This window comes from Lolium rigidum, chromosome 3 (assembly GCF_022539505.1).
Source record: "Lolium rigidum isolate FL_2022 chromosome 3, APGP_CSIRO_Lrig_0.1, whole genome shotgun sequence".
NCBI classification, from domain to species: domain Eukaryota; kingdom Viridiplantae; phylum Streptophyta; class Magnoliopsida; order Poales; family Poaceae; genus Lolium; species Lolium rigidum.
In genome coordinates, this window is record NC_061510.1 from 242,207,819 (window position 1) to 242,233,426 (window position 25,608).

Below are 25,608 nucleotides of genomic sequence, written 5' to 3' on the forward strand. Positions count from 1 at the left end.
GCCGTCGAGGGCGGAGCTCCGGCAGCCCCTCTTGCCTCGACGAGCTCGGAGGTGCCTGGGAGCGCGAGAGAGCACGTCGACGCCCTCCCCGCGCGCTCGATGGCCTGCGGAGGTCGCCCTCGCTGCCTCCCCACGCCGCCCCTACAAGGACCGGTCGCGCCGCCCCTTGCCCGCGCCGGCGGCGCCTCGCCGGAGGTCGCCCGCGCCGGGGAGGAGCCGGAGCAGGGATCGGCGGCGCCGTGAGGGAGGAGAGGCGCGCGAGATGCCATGTCGTCCTCCGCCTCGATGGGGGGATGGAGAGGCGGAGCACAGCAGCGAGCCCGCCGCGCACGAGCCCCTCACCACCGTCACCCGCCGGCCTCGCCTTGGTCACCAGCCCGCCCCGCATGCCCTTGCACGCTCGCGTGCGCGCCTCGCTCGAGGAACCGTGGAAAGGGGAGGAGGCGTCGCGTCGCCGGCTTCGCTCCATTGGAGCCGAGGAACGAGAGGGGCGGGAGCCGGCGGCGAGCGGGGTCGGGATTGGCCTAGGGTTGAGGAATTGGGAGAAGAACCATGGGGATTGGGGAAGAGGAACCGTGAGTGGGGATTGGGGGAGAGAGAAACGTGTGAGTGGGGATTGGGTGGGCAGCCAACCCCTTACGCCCGCAGCCACACGTAACTAATCGGAAACCCACCCAAGCGACCGACGAGTGGACCGGACGAGCTGCGGGTCCCAAATACGAAGGAGGCGGGTAGAAATTGGCTGTTACATGGCTTCATCTAGGAAGGTCTCGGCCCGGAATGAATGGACGAGATCGACTAAGTGAACCCAGCTAGCAAGATCCAACGGCCACGAAGCTGAAATCGCTGTGAGAGCCCCATGGGGGTGCAACAATCATACCTTTAGATGCCTAGAGGATGTTGTCTTGTGTAGTTGCGAAAAGATCACCAAATCGGGTGGTAATGCACTTTACAGCTATAGCATGCTTCTGAAAGAGATACTAAAGGAGAGGAGGGCACTTCACTTCATTGTTGTAGAGAAGGCAATGGCAATGCTCATAGTGTTGCCTTGGGTCAAGGACTAACACATATGTTCATTGAATGATATCTAAAGTACCTTGTATTCGCCGAAAGTGTCTGCAACCTATAATAAGTGAATATCTTCGTACCATTGATAGGAGTGAGTTCCCAAGGGCGAATCTTCATAGGTAGAGGAAACTTGACAATAGTGATAGCTGCCGTTAGAAACAAAGATGAAGAAAGTGACTACCTGATATAATTGAACATGTTAGCATAATGGTGAATCCGATAATACCAAAACATACGCGCACACACTCATGGAGAAATCCAAACAACATATAGATGATGGATGTGCATGTCGCGCGAACCTTAAAAACCAAGCACCAAAATGTGACAGGTGTGGCAGCCGCCTGATATTGCATTGACACGGTGGTGGTTAGTTCCTGAAAAACACGAAAATAAGAAAGCATTTTGCCTTGAAATAAAAAGAAAGGATTTGCTAGTTCTCTAGCTTCGTGCTCAGTCAAGTCTTACGTCATTTGATTTACATCGTGATTCGAGTTAGTCATAAGTTCCAACATGACTTGCAAGTGAAATTTAATGAAATTATCTAAATAAGAACGAAGTTAGTTCTGACTTAGTCTGAGAAATAGTACACCCCAACAAAAATAAGAAAGCGACGGAGATATATATCTACGCGCACGTTCGTCTAGAAACGAGTTTCTTAATAATTGAATCTGACCAAATTCGAAGCATTTTTCTTCCGAGTTTTGTTTGGACGATCCATCGTCTCTCCCCGCGGTTCTCACTTCTCACACGCGATACACATTCCCATTTCCCCTCTCTCTGCTCGGCCACTCCGGCTTCCCCCACCTACCCTGCCCACCACCACCAGCACGATGGACGCACCCGGCCGCCGCCTCCGCGCCGTCTCCGCCCACCTCCAGCCGCCCGAAACCGCCGCCCGCCGCAGCTCCGACGGCCTCGCCGCCAATCCCACGGCAGGGGAGTACGCCCACGGTACGTACGTAATTCCCGTCCTCCTTTCCTCCCTGCCGTACCCGCGCACGGTACTGCCGCAGTAGCTCCCATGCGAGCAGGCATGGATCACGCCCCAATTTTGGAACCTTTCCCCTTGGTAGTTGGTACTTTCTTCCAAAAATAGCTTAGTGAGAACAAACTATCATCAGAATTCAGAAACTCACTGCGCATACTTTCTCCAGTTATGGGCTACAGCGCCGTCCTCCCTGAGAAGCTGCAGACCGGAAAGTGGAACGTGTACCGGTATGTTACAGTGTCTTATAGCAGAGGTGTATTATCATGATGCATTTTGCTGCCATCGTGGCTCATGGTTTCTCTTCTCGTCCTTTTTGCAGATCTGCAAAGTCGCCCATAAGCCTGGTAGACAGGTTTCCAGACAATCCGGACATTGGGACGCTGCATGATAATTTCGTGTAAGGCTCCTCTCCAATCTCCCCTGAGCAGAACCTGGTATAATACTCCGGTTATTTATAAGTAAAAACAGAAATGAATGGTGGCTACGGGGAACTAACCAACCGGTTAAATTAAGCAGGAGTGAGGATTTCATCCCATTCCCAGGCCGGCTAGCTCGCCACCCATGGTGCTAGCCGGTAGAACTATGGCCGTAATTTCACTTCAGTTATTTTTCGCTGCAGTTCTTCCATTAGTTTTATACAGAATGTATGTTGGTGCGTTTCGTAGAAAAGAGTCTTACGACTAGTCAACTACACAGGGTGACATAGAGCTCACACGAAGCGTAAATCCCGAAACTGCCATCCAAGTGATTCTCACTTGCTTTTGTCTGTAATGACTAATGATTAGAAAATCTATGAGTTTGGCACAACCAATGCAACTTGAAACTGTCTTTATCTTTGCTTTCTCATATTTTTTGTTTTGCCAGGAGGGATTCCTGCCAAAGACCTAATAGTCCAATTGTATGGAAAATTTGCCTCTGTAAAAAACAAGACCTGCAAAATAACTTGAACATAACGTAGAAGCTTTCATCTGATGGTTTTTCTTAACACTCGAAGTTAAAGAGTTGGTGCAGCATAAGTGGTTGATAAGAAAATAAATATTTACAGAATGGGATGATAATTTTAGTCGTACATGTTTCTGAAAACTTCAGGCTGGTGAGCTGGTTGGCTAGATTGACCTTCAGTGGGATAATCAGTGTGCTATGTCAAAAATTCCTATACGGATTACTAGCCCAACAGATGCTCCTAATGTGTCTATATGGCTGTATTTAATATTCTTCCAGTTGTACTACTGTAAATCTCCTAATGTATGGTGTCCTTGGTATATCAGGTACGCAGTTGAGACTTTCAGAGATCATAGATACCTAGGTACAAGAGTCCATGCAGATGGAACAATTGGAGAGTAAGGATTGTTTATCTGATTCATGCCTTAGGATTACCTTCTGCAGTGTTGTTTTGTCTAAACCCTTGAGTGACAAAATAATATTACAGCTACAAATGGATGACATATGGTGAAGCTGGTACAAGCAGGACTGCAATAGGCTCTGGTCTTACTTGTCATGGAATACCTGAGGTGAGTCATCAGGGTCTGGAAGTCTTTTTCTTTCTAATCATCTATAAGCAGAAAAGGTCTCTAGATATTAATGTGTTAAAATAGACTTACATTCTCGGAACTTGTTTCCACTTACCATTGAGTATTCTTTTGATCTGAAACAGGGCGCACGTGTTGGTCTGTACTTTATAAACAGACCTGAATGGATCATAGTTGACAATGCTTGTTCTGCATATTCTTATGTTTCTGTGCCACTTTATGATACCCTTGGTATGTCCATGTTGCAGAATGATCATTGTTCACCCTTTAACCATTAGCGATTGATTTTATTCGTCTTACTTTCTGTAGGTCCAGATGCAGTTCAGTTCATTGTGAACCATGCAACAGTGGAAGCTATTTTCTGTGTTCCTCAAACCCTAAGCACTGTGAGCTTCAATTCCGTACCCCAATCTAGACAATTCACAATACTTAGCACTCATAGCAGAGCACCGAGTAACATATAACGTTACCATGTAATTGTGATATTCGTAGGAAGTGACCCTACCTTGCTTACTACTATTATTTTATTTTATTTTATTTTGGGGGGAGGGGGGATTTGGTGCTTTATGTATAGCTCTACTGAGACTCTCAGGAGTGCTTCATAGTCAAATGCTGTTAGTTCTGAACCATATCCACCTAGACACATCAATGATGTGGTGGGTACTAGGGTCCGGTCTTGCAATAGTCTTGACATGTGCTTTGATTCTAATTTAATTCTGCTCCGTAATATAAGATGCTAAATCATTATACACACTGTCTTGCATTCGACTTTACATTGCACCATGACATATACTCTGATAAGAAATTGCAATAGGCTTGACATGTGCTTTGTTTCTAATTTAATTCTGCTATGTAATATAAGATGCTAAATCATTGTACACACCGTCTTGCATTTGACTTTACATTGTACCATGACATATACTTTTATAAGAAAGTACATATGAACTGCGACTTATATTTGTCTGCTTATTTCAGTTGCTAAGCTTTATAACTCAAATGCCTTGTGTTCGCCTTATAGTGGTAAGTGTAGATCATTTATAATTAAGATATTTAATTTGGAAAACTCATGATTGTTAAAAATCTATGCTCTTTTTTTCCCTTTCTTTTTTGTATAGGTAGTTGGTGGAATCGATGAGAATTTGCCATCTTCACCTGCAGCTGCTGAAATGGAAATCATAACCTACTCCAGGCTACACAGTCAGGTGGGCTATCTGAATAACCATTTGAAATTTCCTGTACAAAACCATGGATGTGATGATCCTTAACACTTCTCATGAAATGTTGTAAGTCAACATGATACTATTTAAACTTGTTTGTAAATCATTGCCTATGTGTACATGGACTTGGGAAATCTTAATGTTATAGGCATTGCTGCTGACATCAATCTGGAATGTTTGTTAGAAACACTTTGCAGACAGGTGTAAAACTGACACAACATCTAGCTGGTGATTATGTTAGAATATGCATTTATTACGCAATTATTATGTGTTTATGCATTTGAGATTTTCGACCGGTGTCTTATTAAGCCCTGCAGTTGGCACATGATATGTGGTACTATTGTATTGGGCTCAACCAGAATGTGCAATTTATATCCTGATTAAACTTGTGTAATGTAATATGTAAGTGTGTGGAAACTGCAAACATATTGACTCTTTACTTCCATTTTGTATGTAATACACATGACCACATGAGTGTCTTGTACTATCTTTGCATGACTACAAATTGTGGTGGGTCTGTATATTAATTCGGCTGCAGATAGAGTTATATGTCTATGGTAAATTCTTTAAAAAATTCATTGATTTGTATCTGTGCATGCTGGACATTTGAGCTTCATTTAGTTTAGTATGAAATGTGAAACCTATGTGTAAAAAATATCTGTACATTATTTTTCAGTGGCTTTGATTTTGAATAAAGGATTTCACCTCTTCTAGTTTTCTGGTCATCTCTATCACTGTGCCCCATTTTTACTGTTGGACTTGTTTTATGCTTTAACTCAGGGACATATGAATCCCCAACCTTTTCGGCCTCCAAAACCTGAAGATGCTGCCACTATCTGCTATACAAGTGGCACTACTGGCACACCAAAGGTAAGCATTCATTCTTCTGATTATTTCATATTTGGGATTCTTGTACCCTTGTCTTTCAGATCTGTAAAGCTGGCTGCCTATCATTTTTTCTCAGGGAGCTGTTCTTTCTCATGCGAATTTCATTGCAAATGTAGCAGGATCAGACTTTGGAATTAAGTTTTACCCCTCCGACGTGTGAGATTTTCAATTGAATTTATAACTGTTGCTTTCGTATGTAGCTTTTAAGTTACACCAGTTCATATTTTTGACAATACTACTTGACACTCAGGTACATCTCATATCTACCTCTGGCACACATCTACGAGAGAACAAACCAAATATGGTTGCTTAATCGCGGTGTTGCCATTGGGTTCTACCAAGGGGTATGCAGATCTGGAATACTTAGAATAATATGTTTATGAATTGCTTTGTATAATCATTTAAATAACTGTGTAACATGTAGAACAATTATGGTAGTTCTTCTGTAAGTTATTGCCAGACTTAAGTTAGGATCGGATTATCCAGTTTCCTGTTTCACATTTGAGTAATTTCTAGTTTGTATAGTTCCTTAAACCAAACTTCTTGGCCATTCAATTATTAATCCTTAGAATGACCATTTGGCTTGAAGATAATATTTTAGTTGTACCTTGTCTGTTGGTTGCTACATCACCACCTCCATTAAAAAAAATCTTTTTTTCAAACCGTTTCACATTGCTATCCAGTGCCGACTTCTCTTGTCTGCACCAATCAACTGCCAATCTGTAAGAAGTGAGCACTTTTTGTCGCAGTTACAGATATGTATATTTATTTTACAATGCCATAATAATCTTATACCTTTAACCGTGAACTTCTTTTCATCTTTTTATGAGTAATTTCCATTAATTCCAGGATAGTTTGAAGCTGATGGATGATCTTGCTACTCTGAGACCAACAATATTTGCAAGTGTTCCCCGGTTATATAACAGAATTTATGCTGCGTAATACAGCTCTACTAGTAATTCTGAATTTTTGATATTTTCCTCTTTGGTATCATAGTGATAGTACCCTCACATATCTTTCCGGCTTATTTATGTAGAATTACAAATGCTGTGAAGGAGTCTGGTGGGTTGAAAGAACGGTTATTTAATGCTGCATATAATGCCAAGAGGCAAGCTATTATTAATGGTAAGGAATTAGCTAAAGTTTTTTTTGGTACTCGCATCTATAAATCTTAGCGTGGCCCCTTCAATTATCCATTATTAGTTTAGAATTGAGTTAACCGATAAATTGGGAGTTTACTGTTAATATAAAACAACCCGCTATGAAAATACATGTGTCAGTGCAGCATCAAGTCACCCTAAAGTTCTGAACTCAGAATTTGTATTTTCTCTTTCTCAAAATTAATTTTCGTATGACATAGTTGTAGTGATTACGGATTGTCAAATAAATTTATCAGGTAGAAACATAAGGTGCTGCACTGCTGCCAGTCATTTGGACTCTCATGTACAAATGATCTTCATGTAGGTCACTATTCGTAAAATGAAATGGGTTTATATGTGCGAGAAATGGAAGCTGGAAGCTTTTCAAATAACTTGAAAGTTTCGTAACATACATCACATATTATTAACTTACTATCTCATCTACATGACATCATTTGATACAATCTTTTTACCACCATTGTGTATAATGAATGAATATTTTATTCTTGATATCATTAGGACGGAATCCATCCCCAGTGTGGGATAAGCTGGTATTTAACAAAATAAAAGCTAGGCTTGGTGGACGAGTAAGACTTATGTCCTCAGGCGCTTCTCCATTGTCTCCAGATGTAATGGAATTCCTCAGAATGTAATCTAACTTCCTTTGCCCTCCATTAGTGCTGCATGATGATTACTTAGAACCTGTCTTTCTTAATCATAGTACTTTCTGCTATAGATGCTTTGGTGGTGAAATTCTTGAAGGCTATGGAATGACAGAAACATCTTGTGTCATTACTACAATGGATGTTGGTGATAAATTAATTGGTCATGTTGGATCTCCAAGTCCTGCTTGTGGTAAGCTCCATTTTGCAGGGACAGAATCAGATATGCTAGGCTGAAGTTCTGCTTTTAATGATGCCTCATGAGATCAATTTTATCCCCATATCATCTTTATTATGTAGTTTATGGTCCACATTTGTTTTGGGACTTATTTTTAAGTTTCTCAATTTGTTTGATTCTGCCATTAAGCAAGACACAAACATGCAAGTCAATTGGATGATGTTCTTCATGAATAAAGTTGGGCTAATTTTTGTGAAAGATGTATATATTCTTCTGTAACAAATGAAAATATGTTCCATCTTTATTTCATAATATTTGCATGGGAAAAAAGGCTTTGATGTTGTTTGTTGCACTGTAAGATTACATGCTTTCATGATGCAAATCTTGTTTTCATTTCCAGAGGTTAAACTTGTGGATGTCCCTGAAATGAACTACACATCTGAGGATCAACCATATCCTCGTGGAGAAATTTGTGTCCGGGGACCTATAATATTCCACGGTTACTATAAAGATGAAGTTCAAACGTAACTTTATATCCTCTCACCTCTTTTATGCATTTTTTAAGATTTATCATGTACCTTGTCATTTGATATTTAAATGGTGTGTTCTGTAAAATGCAGAAGAGAGGTCATTGATGAAGATGGTTGGTTGCATACTGGGGACATAGGTTTGTGGCTGCCTGGAGGTCGCCTAAAGATTATAGATAGGTAAAAATGAAAGATACACTCCATATTTCCATGATGCCTTTCTTTTGTAACCAAGATGACAATGTGTGATCTGTGCTTTTTATTTGGAGTGGTATATCTATTGCATCTGTCTGTTGCTTCTATACTCCATTAAATACCAACCATAATTATACAGAAGTTTCCATAGATTCGTCCAAGTTGGAATGGAGTGAATCCATTATCTAGCGAACTTTCAACTTGACTTGCACAATACATGATGAAAAAGGACAAGATAGCCAGTGCATTTCATTTAATATATACCCCCACCCCCACTGGACTCTGTTTGCTCTCTATAGTTCTCTGGCTTCTCTTCTAATTACTAATCAGTATATGTCCCTTCCTCAAGGAAAAAGAACATTTTCAAGCTAGCTCAAGGAGAATACATAGCTCCAGAGAAGATTGAGAATGTCTATGCCAAGTGCAAGTTCATTGCCCAGTCCTTTGTATATGGTAATACCACGATTTTCTATTTTTTGTTAACTACTAGGTCGTCCATGCATATTTTTAATATATTGGTTTTTGATGCAGGCGATAGCTTTAATTCTTCTCTAGTTGCCGTTATAGCAGTTGAGCCAGAGGTGTTGAAGGCTTGGGCTGTATCGGAAGGAATCCAGGTAATATTCTTTGATTGTTGCATGCATGCATCACTTTCTCTTCATCCCTTGGGAACACATAATAAGAGGAATCCTAACTAGAAAATCCCGGTTATATGGAAATGTAAACTGTCTAATATGTATTTCCCTCGTATGTCCGAAATTCCGGAATGGTGAATTATGTCTAATCCAGAAAATACTGATTCCACTTCAGTAAAAGTAGAACAACAAATAAGATTAAATATTTGCATTGCATGTGTATGCTCTAATCTGTCCTTGTTAACCTGTAGTATGATGAGTTAAGACAGCTATGTGCTGATCCTAGAGCAAGAGCTGCTGTGCTAGCGGACATGGATTCTATTGGGAAGGAAGCACAGGTCTCTCTTAACTGCTGATGTTGCATACTCTCTCCATCAGTAAAAAACTTTATTATGGACATGGTCGAATGTTCCCTAATAATACTTCTATGTTTATTGTTGTACCAGCTACGAGGTTTTGAGTTTGTCAAAGCTATTACTCTTGTCGCTGAACCATTCACGCTAGAAAATGGTCTCCTGACACCAACATTCAAGGTAGGCTCATCAATGCTGTTCGAGGGGATTGAAATACAGAAACGCGGACACTTCATTTTCATAATTTTATAGGTCAAAAGACCACAAGCAAAGGCGTATTTCGCAAAAGAAATCACCGACATGTATGCACAACTGAATGAGGCAGAGTCAGCTAGGCCCAAGTTGTGATTACTCAAGTAATGAACTAATGATCAACATAAGCAGTTAATCAAGGTAGGCTTCACAATTGTTCACTCCATATCATGAAAGGGCTGGTTGCCTTCTACTGACTCGGCAAGTAATTGTGATGGTAACTCTTGAACACATCTTCCCATGTGCAGGAACAGCCTGAGGCAGTGTTGGTGCAGTTAATTTGGTAATCGTGGTCAAATATAACTTAATGCCCAGCGTATGCATCTTTTAACTTGTTTTCATACAATATACACACATGTAATCCTCCCATTGTAAAGATACATATAGAATAACAGATTGGTGCCCTAAACAGTTCATAAGACATTACGTGCAAACAATCTTGGTATGCTACATGTGTAATATTACGAGAAAAGCAAGTGTATGTAAAATCTGGAATTAAGCTGCTATGGATTCTACATGATAACACTGCACTATATTCTAACAGCTAACTTGTTTTCTCCACATAGTGCACAACTAGTTACAACTTCAGTAATTCTGAATGTTGCTTCTTACCATATGACCTGACATCTATTTTAAATTTGAATAATCTAAAATATCTTGCAAAAGAGAAACTCTATAGTTTAGGCAATTAAAAAAAATACTGCTTAATAATACAAGACCGTAACTGCAAGATGGATGCAGTGTCCCATTAGTTTACTAACCTAGACTGCTAAATACTTGTCGCAAGGTGAATGAACCTAGACAGACTTTAGCCTACATTTTGCCAAAATCTACGACAATTATTTAGGGCCTGAGAGGAAGTAATAATACAAATATCACTCAAGTCTTAGAGATAAACGGCAGGCATAGTATTACTGTTCGTGCGTGAGCACAAAATGCAAAAGAGAACGATAAAGTGTTACTCTTCGTGCGTCTGCCAATAATAAACGCAGGTACTTCCCCTCCTAATTAGAATGATACAGTGCACATGTGGTGGCACAGCGGAAACAACTTTCCATATCCGCACCTTGATGTTCCCCACACACCCACTGGGCGCCATGCGGGCGCATGTGCAAAGCTTGGTTGCGCTCTTGATCTGGCAATCCCATTGCTACATCCCCATTGCCTGCAGGGTTATCATCAAAATTATGACCCAAGGTATCAAATGGATTGAACTGATTATCAGCAGCTGAACCATCATTTGTAGCCATTGTTGAGGCGCCACCATTCTTCATGCCGGCATCGCTGTGAGGGTTGTTTTCCGACGGTAGCGCAGGATCTGGCCCTCCGAGCACAGTGTCAGGACTTGTATCTGGAGGTTTACCCGATTCTGGTAGGAACTGTGGTAGGTTTTGCAATGTTCCCGTGATATCCCCGTGAAATCCTTGCGTTCCAAGCCCATACTGAAACTGGTACGGCAAAAACTGGAACTGCATGCTACCATATTGATACATGTGCAAAGTTTGGTTGTTCCCTTGATCTGGTAATGCCATTGCTGCATCGCTGCTACCACCGTTGCGTGCCAAATGAATTGGATCGAACTGATGATTAGCAGCTGGATCATAACTTGTCGCTTGGGGCACTACTGGGGAGGCGACGTCATTCATCGTGCCGGCATCACTGTCAAAGTAGGGATAGGCTTCTTCCGATGGCAGCCCAGGATCTGGCCCTCCATGAGGAGGCAACAACTCGTGTGTGTTGCATGGTTGCTGCTGTCGCTGATACTGGAACATTGGGTACTCTTGCTGCACTTCCTCCATAGCAGCGAACTCGTGTTCCAGCATGCACTCTTTATCTAGGGCGTGGAACTGTTCTTCTTCCATTAAAGCTTGGTAACCTTGCTGATGGTGCGTCATCAATGGTGGCTCACCAGGTCCATCCCATGGCGTTGTCTCCTGCGGCGTGGAGGCGTCGTGGCAATAAGGCTGATCTCCACCAATCGGGTCCCCATGTGGGGCAACAACTTGGATCACCGGGCTTGGCCCCTCAAACGCCATGACGCCTTCTTCAGCCTGCAAAGCTTGGTGATGATCACCTTGCTCGTGTCCTAGCAATGGTGGCGGACCGGAAGATATGGCAGGTGTGACCTCTTGCTGCTGTTGCTCTTGAGTTTCCTGTGGCTGGGAGGTGGCAGTCTTCTTCCTCTTGGTCGTCTTTGGCTCCACGCAAGTGTCAGTTCCCCTCTTGCGTTTCTCGTCTTTGCCACCACTGGCGTTCTTGTCTTTGTTTTGTTTTGCATTGCAGCGTTCCTTCTCCTTTATTGTGCAAAGGACCCACTGATTCGTCTGCAACCATTTAAAAGAACTGTTAGTAGTACCGTAATGTGATTAGTACGGCGCCACTATACTCCTAGTCTATCACTAGTAAGTACTTCTAGCACCTTAATGAATATCCATCCAGTTTTGTTTCAAAAGGACACCAGTTTGGATATTCATTGACATGGTCCACCAATATTATCATTGTTAATATTTTTTCAAAAGTTCAATCGAAGTTTACTTAGCTTGACTTTTTAAAAAGAATATGATAATATTGTATAAGATATCATATGAAAATATATTGTATGGTGTATCAAAAGATATTGATTTTTTATTGTACATGTTACTAATTTATTTTTAAAACTTGGTCAAACCTTACTTTGTTTGACTTTTCAAAAGAAATATAGGCCTTATTCAGCGCAGGTAGTACTACTTGTGAAACTCTGTAAGATAGAACTGTGACATAGTACAGCTAAAAAAAGGACTTTGACATAGAACAGCTCAAAACAAGGACTATCATACTGATACAGAACGAACGTGCCCGCATTAGGCATTAGCCTCTTTGTGCCGATGCATGCACACATGGGAAGAATAGTGGAGAGAGGGCATGCACACACAATTACTGACGCCTTAATCTCTGAGATCTTTTAACTCAAAACCTGATTTAGGCTTCATTTTCACTGCCGCCTTACTCACACGAGATCTTTCAAACTAAACTCCATTATGGTATGTTTCAACTGCTCTCTTTTTTCATCTTCAAAGTTGCCAACTGATGATTTATAAAGTTACCACTTGGAAAATTGTGCAAAATAGATTAGCAACTTCTATGTTACCGTTGTAGTAACAAAAGAGCACAAACATGTTAGTCAAAATTTTCCGATATGGATTTAGACTTGAAATCCTTATTGATACGAAACCAGCCCTGAAAAAAAAGGACTAAAAACAGACTGTAAATCGGAGAGATGATTTGAGCCACCAGAACTTCTTTGATTTCTATAATCATTAAATTTATTTTCTGTCTTTTCTCCATGTGCAAATAGCAATGTCATATTCCTTGTGTGCACCTACCAATATTAGTCTCCTATGCAATATTTATTTTTTGCTGCAAAGGGCCGTGCGTGATCACTAACAATGTAAGCTCATCATAATTTTGGCAACCCAGGTCAAAAAAATAATAATTTTGACACTTGATGCCATGGATGTATTTTTTGAGACAAATTGTAGTACATGTTATATTCCAAATATGTAACTAGTTAGACATTTGAAATCCCTAAAAACAGAAGGTATGTATTACATCACTAACAAAGCTTATATTTCTATTTGGGGTTGAAAAAAAAAATCGGTTAATCACTTCATCAGAACACAAACATTTGAAGAAGAGGCTAGACCAACAGAATTACACTTGACAGAGTTCTTGTTCTGGTCGATGAACTATGATCAACCGGACCCGGGAGATGATTAATTGTATGTGCAGGTCGGAGGTTAATCCCTCCACCTCACAATATAAGATGTTATTAAGAAATTCAATTCGGCTCCCGGACCCTATGGTCCCTCTTCCAAAAAGAAACATTTTTTTGAAGTATCGAAATTTTTTGATAAAAAATTCTACATCCACATCTCCATAATATATGTGTGTTTCGTTAAGTTTCGCAATAACCAATATTCTTTGTGGTCTATGTAAAAAAAAGTTATCTGTTAAAAGCCTTATTTTCAGCACCGAATTTGTCTTTTTTTACACACGCCGCTATAGGTCGAGTTTTCATGAAACGACTTTGTGGACGCTTAGCATGTGAAGATGTTCGTGCGAATTTTTTGTTTCACATTTTTTACATTTTAAAGTGTGTCTAAGATGCATTTCAAAATAGAGGAAGCATATGCTCAAAATTTGTCAAACATCTTATGTTATGAAGCAGAGACTAGTATATATACTCTATCTATGGTCCTCCCTCCGTCCCATGAAACTTGTCTGAGTTTTGTCAACAATTTAGATGTATCTAGATGCTATTAGTGTCTACATATATTCGAATTTAGACAAATTTTAGACAATTTTCATGGGACGAACTTTTGATTTCAAACGCGGAGGATAGGAATGCATGTTTAGCGTACGCACCTTGGATCCTTCCAAGACGTACTCCTTCATGGTGTACTCGTCCTCGTTGGGGCGGTTGGAGCTGTAGGTGAGCATCCTCATTGTCCCGACGGCCTCGTCCGTCCCAGGACGGTATATATTCTTCACGCCGCCCGTCGTCTTCCAGCTAGCCGCCAATCCCTCCACCCGCAGCTTCCGGCGCGGCTGGCCATCTTTGTTCGACGGCCACTCCTTCATCGTGAAGAAGAAATACCTATCCTCGCCGTAGGCCCTGCGCTCGGCTATGTTACATCAAAAATCAAATTAATCAACCACGTAGTAGATTCATTCAGCCTGCATTTGACTAGGTATATTCGGGTTTAGATCGACAAAAGAAGCCTGCATTTGACTAGGGTTAATCGGGAAGGTTATTTAGATGGATGAAAAAAGTAAGATCAACTCAATTTCAGTCAAGATTTAACTAGTACTAATTGCAAAAAACATACTAATTAAGACGGGGAGATCAATCTACCGTAGTCAATCAATTACTAGGAAGTATCTATGCATGAATCTGTACATGTTGCCGAATTGCAAATAAAGATCGTTCAATTCATCCAGCATTTAGCTAGGATCAAGATAGATGGATTCATCTACTAGGTGTGGGGGAAGTAGCATTTGAGATCAAATGATTCAGTACTGATCGGTTTGCTTAATTACCGATGAGCTTGGCGGGCTCCCACTCGAGGAGTTCGACGTCCATAAAGATGTCCAGCGGCAGCTCCTTCCCTTCAATCCTTCTGCGGAGGTAGACATCGACGAGCTCAAAGTCGGTCGGAAGGAAGTGGTATCCCCGGGGGAACCGCAGCTGCGGCACTAGCTCATGCTTCCCCCTGCTCTTGATCATCTTCTCCTCCGGCGCCGTCATGGTCAAGTCACCGTCGGGGATCATCTCGATTGCAGCGGAGGAGCCGTCGGCCTGCTCCATTGGACGGAAAGAGATGGGATGGTGGGATGTGTTTACATGGGGTTACGACAGGGACACGGATGTATGTTTAGGTATGCCGTTGCTGGTAATGACGCAGGGAGTTGTAATAATAATCGATTAAGTCTAGTAGTTGTATTTGCATCCGGTTTCTTTCTCCACAAGAGTGGGCAACTTCGAACTTGGATGGGCCGCGCTTGTGGAGTTGGTTAAGCGGCAAGGCCCATAGACTCCTCCCAATTGGGTCCAATTGCTGCGAACGTTTTCCTACGAAATTATAGATTTTTTTGAAACAATAGCATTTTCGCCATGCGGTTGACCAAGGTTAACTCCTTCTCCATCCTGTAACCTTAGGTTTGCCGGATCTTTTCAGTTTACTTTGTATCTTAAACCGTGTCGTTGGATGAAGATAGACTAGAGTTGAAGTTTCACCTGCAACTAAGCATAAATATGAGATACAAATAAAGTTAATTATATTTATATGTGTAAATAATCTAACATAGATATGATTTGTGATCAGCACATCCGAAAATATTATAGCCCCTGCGAGCTATAGGCATATCATATGGTCTCTTGGTCCAACCGTTATACCACAAAGCCTCTGGCTATGTACAACTATTAAGTAAAATACATATCAAAGCATTAAGATAGATAATGTTGATATTGTTTCCAAGTGGATCACTAAGTAGTGGCGCCCTACTGATCAGGTGTGTCACTGGTAACAAGGCTAGCAGTGGAGCATTTCTGCTAGTTATCTTACTTACGACTAAGTTTTTTTTCTAGTAGTGTACAATTCTAATAAGAGAACAAAACATTTGATCAAGAGCAGGGGGAAGCATGAGCTAGTGCCGCATATAGAGAGACATGGGGATCGCTAGAACGACCGCCCCGGTTCTATAGAGTTAAATAAAAATAAAGAGAACTTGGTGGAAAATCACGGAAAATAGTGTAAGAAACATAATGGTGTCTTTTATCATGATGCAAATATGTTAAAATGTGACATATAAAATACAAAGTTTATGAATACAATTTAGATGTATCATGGACCACCTTGACATGTTGAGATTAATTGGCCACTAGCCAAAGGTAAAAAAGGAAAATGCAAATAGGAATGACAACTCGAAGGAATAACATAAATGAACCATATAGGCTCACTGTTTAATCTTATAAGCAGGACCTCACACAAAAGTATTGGTTTTTGCAAAGATTCCACAAAACATTTAGGGATTTATAGTCAACTTTCTCCAAACTTGGTACGAGGATTTTAATCCCAAACACACACCGTGTCTATTTTATATAATTCAAAACAAAATTTTACAATGCACGCACCATGGCTTATATAACAACCGCACACCCTAAACTAGCTTGGAAAGCAACCAATATATTACGTATAAATGGAAAAAAAGTAATTCCCTCTTCAAAGGAAACAATCCTCAGTTTCCAGTAAGCCTGCAAATATTTGATTGTACAGATGCTAGGAAAATTGTAGTAGCTGCACACTCTTTTTATCCTAAATTTTGCTCCTTCATCTTCTGCAGCTGTTTTTTTCTCCATGTTCTGAAAATCTTCTCTTCCATAGGCTTGAGAATATACATTCCTCCCGCTAGACAGTGTATGTGTTAGCGTGGTGGTTGTATGATGCACCCTTTTCCTTGTACCATAGTTCTCCTAGCAGCAGATGACATAAAACCAGTCGCATTGAAATCATATCGCACACAAGTTGGTGGGTGACCTTCAGTTTGTCGTGCCACCGGTACCTCCTCAACGAGTAGGGCCGCGTATGTGGTGTCATCAACAGCTCAAGCTCTCCACCATGTCGATGCTGACAATGTTGATTGAACTATCATGATCGATCGTCGTGGCACAAGCTTTCTCTCCCACTTTACAGTAGGTATAAAAAAATAGCTAGCCTTCTTCCTCTAGCAATAAGTCACTAAACAGTCAGCCTCCAGTAGCTTCTCCTCGGTGATGACGCGCCCATCATCTCCTTTGACGTGTCATGAGCAACACCCTGCTATGATACCACATGATGTGGAGCGACCTTCGAGACAAGAGTCGATCCGTTGTTGGCCTGATCTATCACGGCACAAACCTTCATTGTAGCAAGTAGCAATCACAGGTTAACAAAGATATTCACGAACTCACGCCAACCCTTCTATTGAAGGAATAACGCCGGTGATTCGTATAGGCTTAGCTTGTAATCACCTACGCGGCGCTGGACCTCACACACTAGTAGAACTTTTTACAAAGATTTCTCGAAAAACTTAGGAGTTTTTAGTCACCTTTCCACAAACTCAGTATGAGAATTTTAACCCCAAACAAACATAGAGTCTACTGTACTTCATATAACTCAAAATTGAATTCCTCTATCCCCTCAATTCCTGGCTCCATGCCATGCTGCCGCTCATATGTGACGTGGCAGCATCTTTAAAAAGTGACATGGCAGCATCTTTTAAAAAGTGACGTGGCAGCATCTAAAAAATGTGACGTGGCATCGTAGTTACGAAAAACCGTACACCGTCCTGACCCAACCCAAACACGCAGCTCGATTCTCTCCACAGACTCGGGCTCCAACCATCCAGGCCGACCACCGCGCCGCCGCCGGAGCTCCAGTCCGCCGCCGCTAATTCGGCCCAAACTCCAGTAGTAATTCAAACCCTAGGTGCCAAGCACCAACGACGACCTCGCATCCCGTCGCCCCCCTCCTCCCCTATCGCGGAAACCCCCTCCCCCTTCGCCTGTGCTAGGGTTGCAGCCGTGCCCCGCCGGCTTTGGTTGCCAGGGAGCACGAGCCTGACCGGACAAGATGTCGACGACGCAGAAGAAGAAGAGTAACTACAAGGAGAAGATGGCGCGCCGGAAGTGAGTCCCTCCAAACTGCCCTATCTCTGTACCTGTTGTTTTCAATTTGGTCTGCGCAGTTGTTACCCACTACCAGCACGCTTGTTCGAACGTGTATGAGGGGGAGTTTATGCGTGTTCGGAATTTTTAATGAGTATAGTTAAGGGTGGAAGATGGATCGAATAAAGCTGCAAAACTTCCATAGCATGGTTAGTAATGTTTATGACATGTAGTTTCGAGTTAGAATGCCGTTTATCACCTAGTCTGACTTCTGAAACACATAGAGATGACTTGTAGCCATGGTTCTGGTCATAATTTGAGGGAAAGTGGCACAAACCTACTAATCCTGTTGTACGTATTCTCGTACTATGACTCTCTGTGTCATGGAGCTGGTGCTGTAGTAGAACCACGATTAAATGGCAAGAGGATTAAATAAATAGAGTCCTGAAGATCTCTAGGATTTATATTCTTTCACACACTTTGGGGGACTGTGCATCTACCAAAATTTGGAATCTTTGTCCATGTAGAAACAGGAAACTGTAATGGATACATGTTCAACAACTGCAAAAGTACCTTTCCTGCTATTAAGTTCTTTCACGCATCAGCAAACCTAATTCTCTTTGATTTCCCCATGAAGAGAGGAGAGCAAAAAAGAAGAACCAGAGACACCGAGGTACCGAGATCGTGCCAAGGAGCGTCGTGAAGATCAAAACCCAGACTACGAACCTACAGAGCTTGGTTCATTTCATGCCGTGGCACCTCCTGGAGCAGATTTGAGGTAACAGATCCCGTGATTCACGTATCTGGCACTTTCATTTTGCTCTCACTGTGTATTCTATATTTAACTTCTCCAATTGTTTGCGTTGCAGGCTAGCAGATGCCCAAAAGATTTCAATTGAGAAGAGCAAATATCTTGGAGGTTGGTATTATTGTGATATCTTTATTTATTTATTTTGGTAAAAAAGTATGTTATGCTTGTATTTTTTGTCTATGTTTTCTCTTGCATTCTATGTGTGTGCACACCAGTGCAAGGATGTGCATGAAGTGTCTTACTCGTGAAGAACACTTTGCTTCAGACCACTAATAAAAATGAGAAGCGAAAAAATATTCATGTGCTTTTAGAAATGCCTTATGTCTATAAACCTACCACAGTTTCAGATTTTTTTTCCCTGAATGGTGTATAAAGAGCAAAATCTACTTGATAATTGATCTGGTCAATCAGTAATATGCAGTTATCAAAACATGTAGTTGATCAGAGGCCAGCCCCCCTCCCAAATACAGCTATTTTAATCTGACACTCTCTAGGTACATGCAATGCTAATTTTTTTTTGTCTAGACAAGATCTGATATGCAACATTAATCCTTTTAATGCTCTTGTAATTGAAAAGTAAATTATTTAATTTTGAGGGACATATTTTCTAAGATAACATGGCATTTTGTGGTAGAAACTGTAACTTAAGTCTCTGGTGCTATTTTTGTGTTCTTGTGCAACTATTATTCTAATTAGTTTTCCATTTCTAATTTATGCTTTCAATAGGCGATTTGGAGCATACTCATTTGGTCAAAGGGTTGGACTTTGCTCTACTAAACAAAGTACGAAGTGAAATCAAGAAGCCTGATGCAGAGGACGGGAAGGATGCCAAGGCTAGGTACTTTCCACCACAGTTTAGTTTGAGTACTAGTATAACATTTCATTGTACTTTTTCCGTATATTTTGATACCATGATACCACTCTTCAAAATTTAAATTTTAAATTCAAAAAATTCAAAACCAAATTTTGGGTGTTCACAAGATGTGTGTTTTCATGCCCTGTAACTTTCACAACCAAATTCAAAATACCCTAAGAGAAACAAAAATGAGAAATCAAGCATGAATAGTGTCACATAAAGACAAAAACACAAAAGGCCACTATTCACATAGCATTTGTCTTTTTTGTTTCTCCTGGTGTATTTTAAATTTGGCTGTGAAAAATCTAGAGAATGTAAACACACATCTTGTCAACAGCCACAAATTTGTTTTGAAATTTTTTGACACTTACAATTTAAATTTTGTGAAGTGGTATCATGGTATCATGTGAGGCGTGTTATCACTAGATATTTTCCCCTCTTTGTTGGATTTTGACATGGAACATAGAGGAGAAATCAAATACCCTCCTGTTGGGATCTTGGGCAAGAGTTTTCTTATGTGGAATGTAGTTCCCTATTTATGTTAGGAATGGTTACTTCATCTTTTGAGGGAGGCCAATGCACTTGTCTATTTCTATTGAGACAGACCAAAGTAAATTTGCTCTGTCTGTCTGGTAATAAGATTTTTGCATTTATATATTCTAGCACTTCAGAAAAAAACTAAGGGGAGCCAAGCTACTGCTTGTGTTTTAATCCTATGTTGTGGAACAAAAAATAGATGGTTTGATATGCTAAACATGTAAAGCATTATCAAGGATTTTTCAGGGGATATAAGGAGCACGCACTCTCCCTGGCCTATACGAAGCTCCGCTATTGTCTATTAGGGCTCTTCATAACTTTAACAGCCTATTTTCTTGATGCTGTTATACATAAATGGACTTCTTTGGGTATGTCAGTTTATGTTTGTTTGTGTCTTACTCTCTCCCTTTCTTCTTATAAGGTGTATTACTTTTTCGGAAAGTCGAACTTGACTATCTTTGACCAGGTTTTAAGAAAAAATTATCAACATCTGAAATACTAAATATATAAAATATGAAAATACATTTCGTTATGAATCTACCAATATTGATTTGGTATTGTCAATGATAATACTATCATCTATAAACTTGGTCAAAGATAGTCAAGTTTGACTTTTCCAAAAACGAGTACACCTTATAGCAAGGAACAGTGGCAGTATTAATTTGCAAACTCAGTTGCTTTAGAGTAGCTGTAGAGTATCTTCTCAGCTGAATATTATTTCATTTCATGTACATCACTGTCAGGTGTCAGCAATCACCAGAACTACCTTGTGTTATTAGAATAAAACAGAACATGTAATTTAGTTTTTTTTTTACTGAAACAATAGGGGAGAACCCTGCTGAAGTATGAAATTACGCCCTTACTCCATATGCCCTTGGTATGTTGAGAGCATTCTACATTGTTTTTTACTTCCCTTTTTTGCAGGGAAACAAAAGAAGATCGTTCAATCTCATTCCGCACTGCAATTGCAAAGGTATAATTCATTTTGGTTTAATATAATTTACTTACTTTGTACACACCCTATGCTATATAAAATGGACGTTAACTGACACTCTTCATTGATTGCAGTCTGTCTACCAGTGGACTGTAAAGCAACAACAAAGCATGATAAAGACGAACGAAATGTTTCTTCCTGGCCGGATGGCATTTATTTACAATATGGTACTGTCTTTAAAAATTCTCGTGTTAAGACCTTTCCTGTGCTTAATTATGTAATGGTGGTGATTATACACATCTCACTTGTTGGAGAAGGGTCTTGTGGCGTAGACGATGAACGCTTTCCTTATTTCCTTACTGGAAATTTTTGTGTCTGCCTCACTGGTTTTTGCCAATTTTGCTTTTTCCCAGTCAGTTCCTCTCTGGGGCAAAAAGAAAATGAAAATGGTGAAATTTTGTTTTGCTTTTGCCGATTTTGTTGATGTTTTGCTTTGCTTTTGCCCCTCCATGGGGGGAAATGGGGCAAAAGCAAGATGTCAAAATTTAGAGTGGCAAAAGCAAACTGGGCAAAAACAAAATTTCCCCTTTCCTTAATCTAAATGATCAGACTGCATACAGATATTTGCTAATTCTCGACTAGAGTGCTGCACTGCTGCTAGAGTGCTAGTTATGGTCTTTTTTCAGCTAGTTTTTTTCTACCTTTGGGCATTTTTATGCTTTAATTACGTATAGTTACGCAATTGCGTTTACGTATGTAATTGGAAATTTGTGATTTATACGCGATTACATGTAGATGCGCAATTACGTATATATGTGTAACTGAAAACTCTTGACTTTTTTTATATATGTGTTTGCACATAAATATGTAATTGCACATATATATGCTATTACACATAGATGCGTAATTGCACATGTGTATGCAATTACACATGGATATGTAATTACATATATACGCGTGATTTTAAACTTTGTATGCAGTCTTTTTTTAGATTTTTTTTAAAACTTGTAACTAGGTTTGTAGTTGTGGCTTGGTATTAGGCTTATAATTATACATGAAAAAAAAGCCCACAAAGAAAAGGCTGACGGGATTTCTCTTCAATCTTGGAGGACCTGATCGGGACCGAGAATTAGACTAATTCCCGGTTGGTAGGCGTTTTAATGGAATTGTATATGCATGCATTTGTGTTCAATACTTGAATACAGTTCGGAAAATTAACTTAATGCTGCTGTGATGTCAAAAGGAGTACATGTTGCCATTCGCCGTTTAGCTTATATTTCCCCTGTGCTAGCATATAAATGATATTATTCTTATTTTATGCTCATTTTTTTGTTTTTACAAGTATATGTAAGATACAGTTAATCAAATTTCTTTTTCCAACCAGGAGGATGGGCTTAACAATGATATCCCAACAACTGTTCACAGGAGCAAAGCTGATTGCCCTGTTCCAGAGGTATTTGGACAACAACAGTATCATTGTTTTTGTGTCTTTGTTTTTTTAGTTCAAACAGTCATCTTGCTTCTGCAGGAAATGGTTACTGTCAGTGTGGATGGTTCTGTACTCGACAGAATCGCCAAGATCATGTCATACCTTAGACTTGGATCATCAGGGAAGGTCTTGAAGAAGAAGAAAAAAGAGAGGGATACAAAAGGTATGTGCTTCAGATGAAACTGAATGCTGTATCATAGTAGAAGCTAGGTGGTGTTAAGACCGAGTCACCAAGAAACCAAGAACATGATTACATGCAAAATTTCTCGGCAAAGACAGTGAGAAAACATGTTACTCCCTCCGACTCAAATTAATTGACTCCATTTTGTTAAGATAAGGATGTATCTAGTCAACAAAGACATCTAGTTAGACCCGTATCTAGACAAAGTGGAGTCAATTAATTTGGATCGGAGGAAGTGATCTGTTTTGATGAGTAAGTGATCTGTTTAGATTAATACTTTTTTCCAAGATGGTTTAGTTTTAGTTCAATAGCTTTTTCAAGATTTAACTTCTGGAGCTTGTGTTATCTATACTAATATTGCCTTTGTCAACGCTAATTCAATGATATCAGTAGTTAAATTAGTGATGGTTATATACTATATATTGCTATATACCCAACTCACCATCTTAATATTGCCGTCAGCACCAGTTAATCGCCTGGCTTAATTAATTTGTTAGGTATGATGTGATCAAATTTTCTGCACTATTCTTATGTTAGTTATATCGCAGGGAAGAATAATTTGGCAGGCGGTGACTATGATGAGGCAGTAAGACGCCAAACAAATGGTTCTGCTCTTAAACAGCATTCAGAAAAGGAACTTCTACCACCTCCACCCCCACTCCCACGAAAGAGTAACTTCAGTGAAAAGGAGAAACATAAACCTTCTGTCCCTATTGCTCGTGAAGATGATGATGACATATTCGTTGGAGATGGAGTTGACTATACTGTTCCTAACAAAGAAATGAGTCAGAGCCCTATCTCCGAAGATATGGATGAATCCCCACATAACCATCAGAATCAGTCCCATTTGACTGAACCTGCGTATGGCCCTATTCGACCATCTGAACCTGCGTATGGCCCTATTCGACCATCTGAACCTGCGTACGGCCCTATTCAACCATCTGAACCTGTGTATGGCCCTATTCAACCATCTGAACCTGCTCAAGCTTGGCAACAACAATTGGTAAATCTATTTATGTTCAGCGACTTCAGTTTAAGTGAATAGACATATGAATGGTGCAGTTCAGGTTGAACGTGTAAAGGAAGAGTAAAACATTATTATCTCCTTGTGATTAATATTTTGTTGGTCCACGTTTGCAGTATTGCTATGAAACTGGATGTTATAGCATTATGTTTTCCCTTCAATTCAGATGTACTGATAGTTTATCTCTTGTGATGTTAGGATGGTTATGATCCAATTCAAGCTCAAATGGCAGCTGCTGGATATCAAGGCGAGTGGCCAGGCTATCAGTATCCTGAACAGCAGCTGGCTTATCCAGAGCAGTACATGCAACAGGGTACTCTGGGATATGATGTCTTAGCTGACCCAAATATAATTCAGGATCCAAGGTTGATGACTCAAGCAGACAAAGATAAGGGTCTAGGTTCTGTTTTCAAACGTGATGATGACAGGCTCAAGCAGCTGAGGGAAAAAGATGCTCGAGAGAAGGACCCAAATTTTATTTCAGATAGTTACTCCGAGTGCTATCCTGGTTATCAGGGGTACAATCAAGAGATTGCAGGGAGTGATGATGAAGATGATTTGTCCAAGATGGATATGGGTGGAAGGGTAAGTGAAATTGTTTCTGACCTTGCAGTACAACCCTAAAATATGGGTTTGGATTATCATTTAACATAGTACTTCCTCCGTCCCGAAATATGCGCCCTTGATTTTCGCTGGTCAACAACTTAGAACTTTGACTATGATTTCTACTTATAATATGTTCAGAAAATTACTGTAAAGATATATGAAATGAAAGTATTTTGCAAGAGAAATTCAAAGATCCGGTACCATTTATACATTTTCAATCCATATAATTTGGTATATATTAGTGGTCAAAGTAATGCATCAAACAAACAACAACATCAAAGCCTTTTTCCCAAGCAAGTTGGGGTAGGCTAGATATCAAACCCGAAAGAAATAAAAGGAAGCCAAAACAAAGTGTCCCTTCATTTTGGGACGGAGAGACTGAGAGAGTATAACTATGACAACCCTGTATGTGAATTGCCACTTGCCATATTTTCATCTCCTGTCCAAAAGTTCACTCTATGGATTCTTGTTCTTGGTTCTGTGACTGTATTTCATACTTCATTCTAACTATGACAACCCTGAGCAGGCGAAGGGCCGTCTTCACCGGTGGGACTTTGAGACGGAAGAGGAGTGGGCAAAATACAATGATCAGAAGGAAGCCATGCCGAAGGCGGCATTCCAGTTTGGGGTGAAGATGCAAGATGGCAGGAAGACCAGGAAGCAGAACAAGGACCAGAAGCTCAGCAATGACCTCCACAAGATCAACAAGATTCTGGCGAGGAAGAAGGGTGATAAGGATGGAGGTGAAGGGCATTATGACGACGATATGCCTAGCGGGAAGAAACAACGTGCTTGATCTCACTGTTTATCAGTTTTTATTCATCCATCCTGCTGGAACTGTAACATGGCCTTGCTTTTCTAGCTGAAACAGTGCAGATCTGTAGGTCAGTGTTATTTACATATGCATCAGTAGTTTCATTTGTTAGCAGAGCCAGCCTTGCATGGCATTTGTTGTAGAATATGTAACCAGATGGTTTCATAAATATGGTCAGGCTGGCATGAAAAGCATGTAACAATATACCCGAAAAAAGGAAAATATGCTGAATTTTTGCCCATGTCTATGTTGGTCAGCAGGCAGCAGCCATGACAAAAGATGTGAATCCTGGGAACTTAAAACCAGTATTGCCACAACCAGAAAAGAGAAGAGAATCAAAAACAAGAATAGCATATCATACCTGCAGGATAGATCACTGATTTAAGTTTCCCAGGATTCACACATATCTTTTATCCTGGCTGCTGACCAACATAGCCTATGTTTTCCAGGATTCACACATCTTTTATCCGGGCTGCGCCCTTCCGCGAATAACAAGATGAATACTTTCCCAGTACCCAATTATTTTTTAGATGAGTTAAC

The 25,608-nt window shown here is 40.5% G+C and overlaps 2 protein-coding genes across 2 annotated transcripts; both read left to right on the forward strand.

Moving 5' to 3' along the window:
- The first annotated feature begins 293 nt into the window (after positions 1-293).
- On the forward strand, positions 294-10,188 carry LOC124696262 (long chain acyl-CoA synthetase 6, peroxisomal-like). Its single transcript, XM_047229013.1, has 25 exons — positions 294-654; positions 1,753-2,019; positions 2,223-2,283; positions 2,376-2,453; positions 3,325-3,396; positions 3,486-3,567; positions 3,711-3,816; positions 3,895-3,971; positions 4,561-4,605; positions 4,701-4,787; positions 5,583-5,672; positions 5,767-5,846; positions 5,941-6,034; positions 6,540-6,628; positions 6,727-6,815; positions 7,349-7,478; positions 7,566-7,684; positions 8,070-8,193; positions 8,290-8,376; positions 8,741-8,844; positions 8,923-9,008; positions 9,278-9,364; positions 9,473-9,559; positions 9,632-9,772; positions 9,880-10,188. The coding sequence occupies exons 1-24, from the start codon at positions 294-296 to the stop codon at positions 9,725-9,727; spliced, it is 2,598 nt and encodes an 865-aa protein (XP_047084969.1). The 3' UTR covers positions 9,728-9,772; positions 9,880-10,188.
- A 7,348-nt stretch (positions 10,189-17,536) lies between these two features.
- Positions 17,537-25,309, forward strand: LOC124703213 (suppressor of mec-8 and unc-52 protein homolog 2-like). Its single transcript, XM_047235439.1, has 11 exons — positions 17,537-17,837; positions 18,454-18,594; positions 18,686-18,735; positions 19,354-19,465; positions 20,945-20,993; positions 21,089-21,181; positions 22,339-22,407; positions 22,483-22,606; positions 23,173-23,627; positions 23,847-24,233; positions 24,781-25,309. Exons 1-11 carry the CDS (start codon positions 17,782-17,784, stop codon positions 25,048-25,050), a joined length of 1,806 nt encoding a protein of 601 aa, XP_047091395.1. The 5' UTR covers positions 17,537-17,781; the 3' UTR covers positions 25,051-25,309.
- Positions 25,310-25,608: the final 299 nt, after the last annotated feature.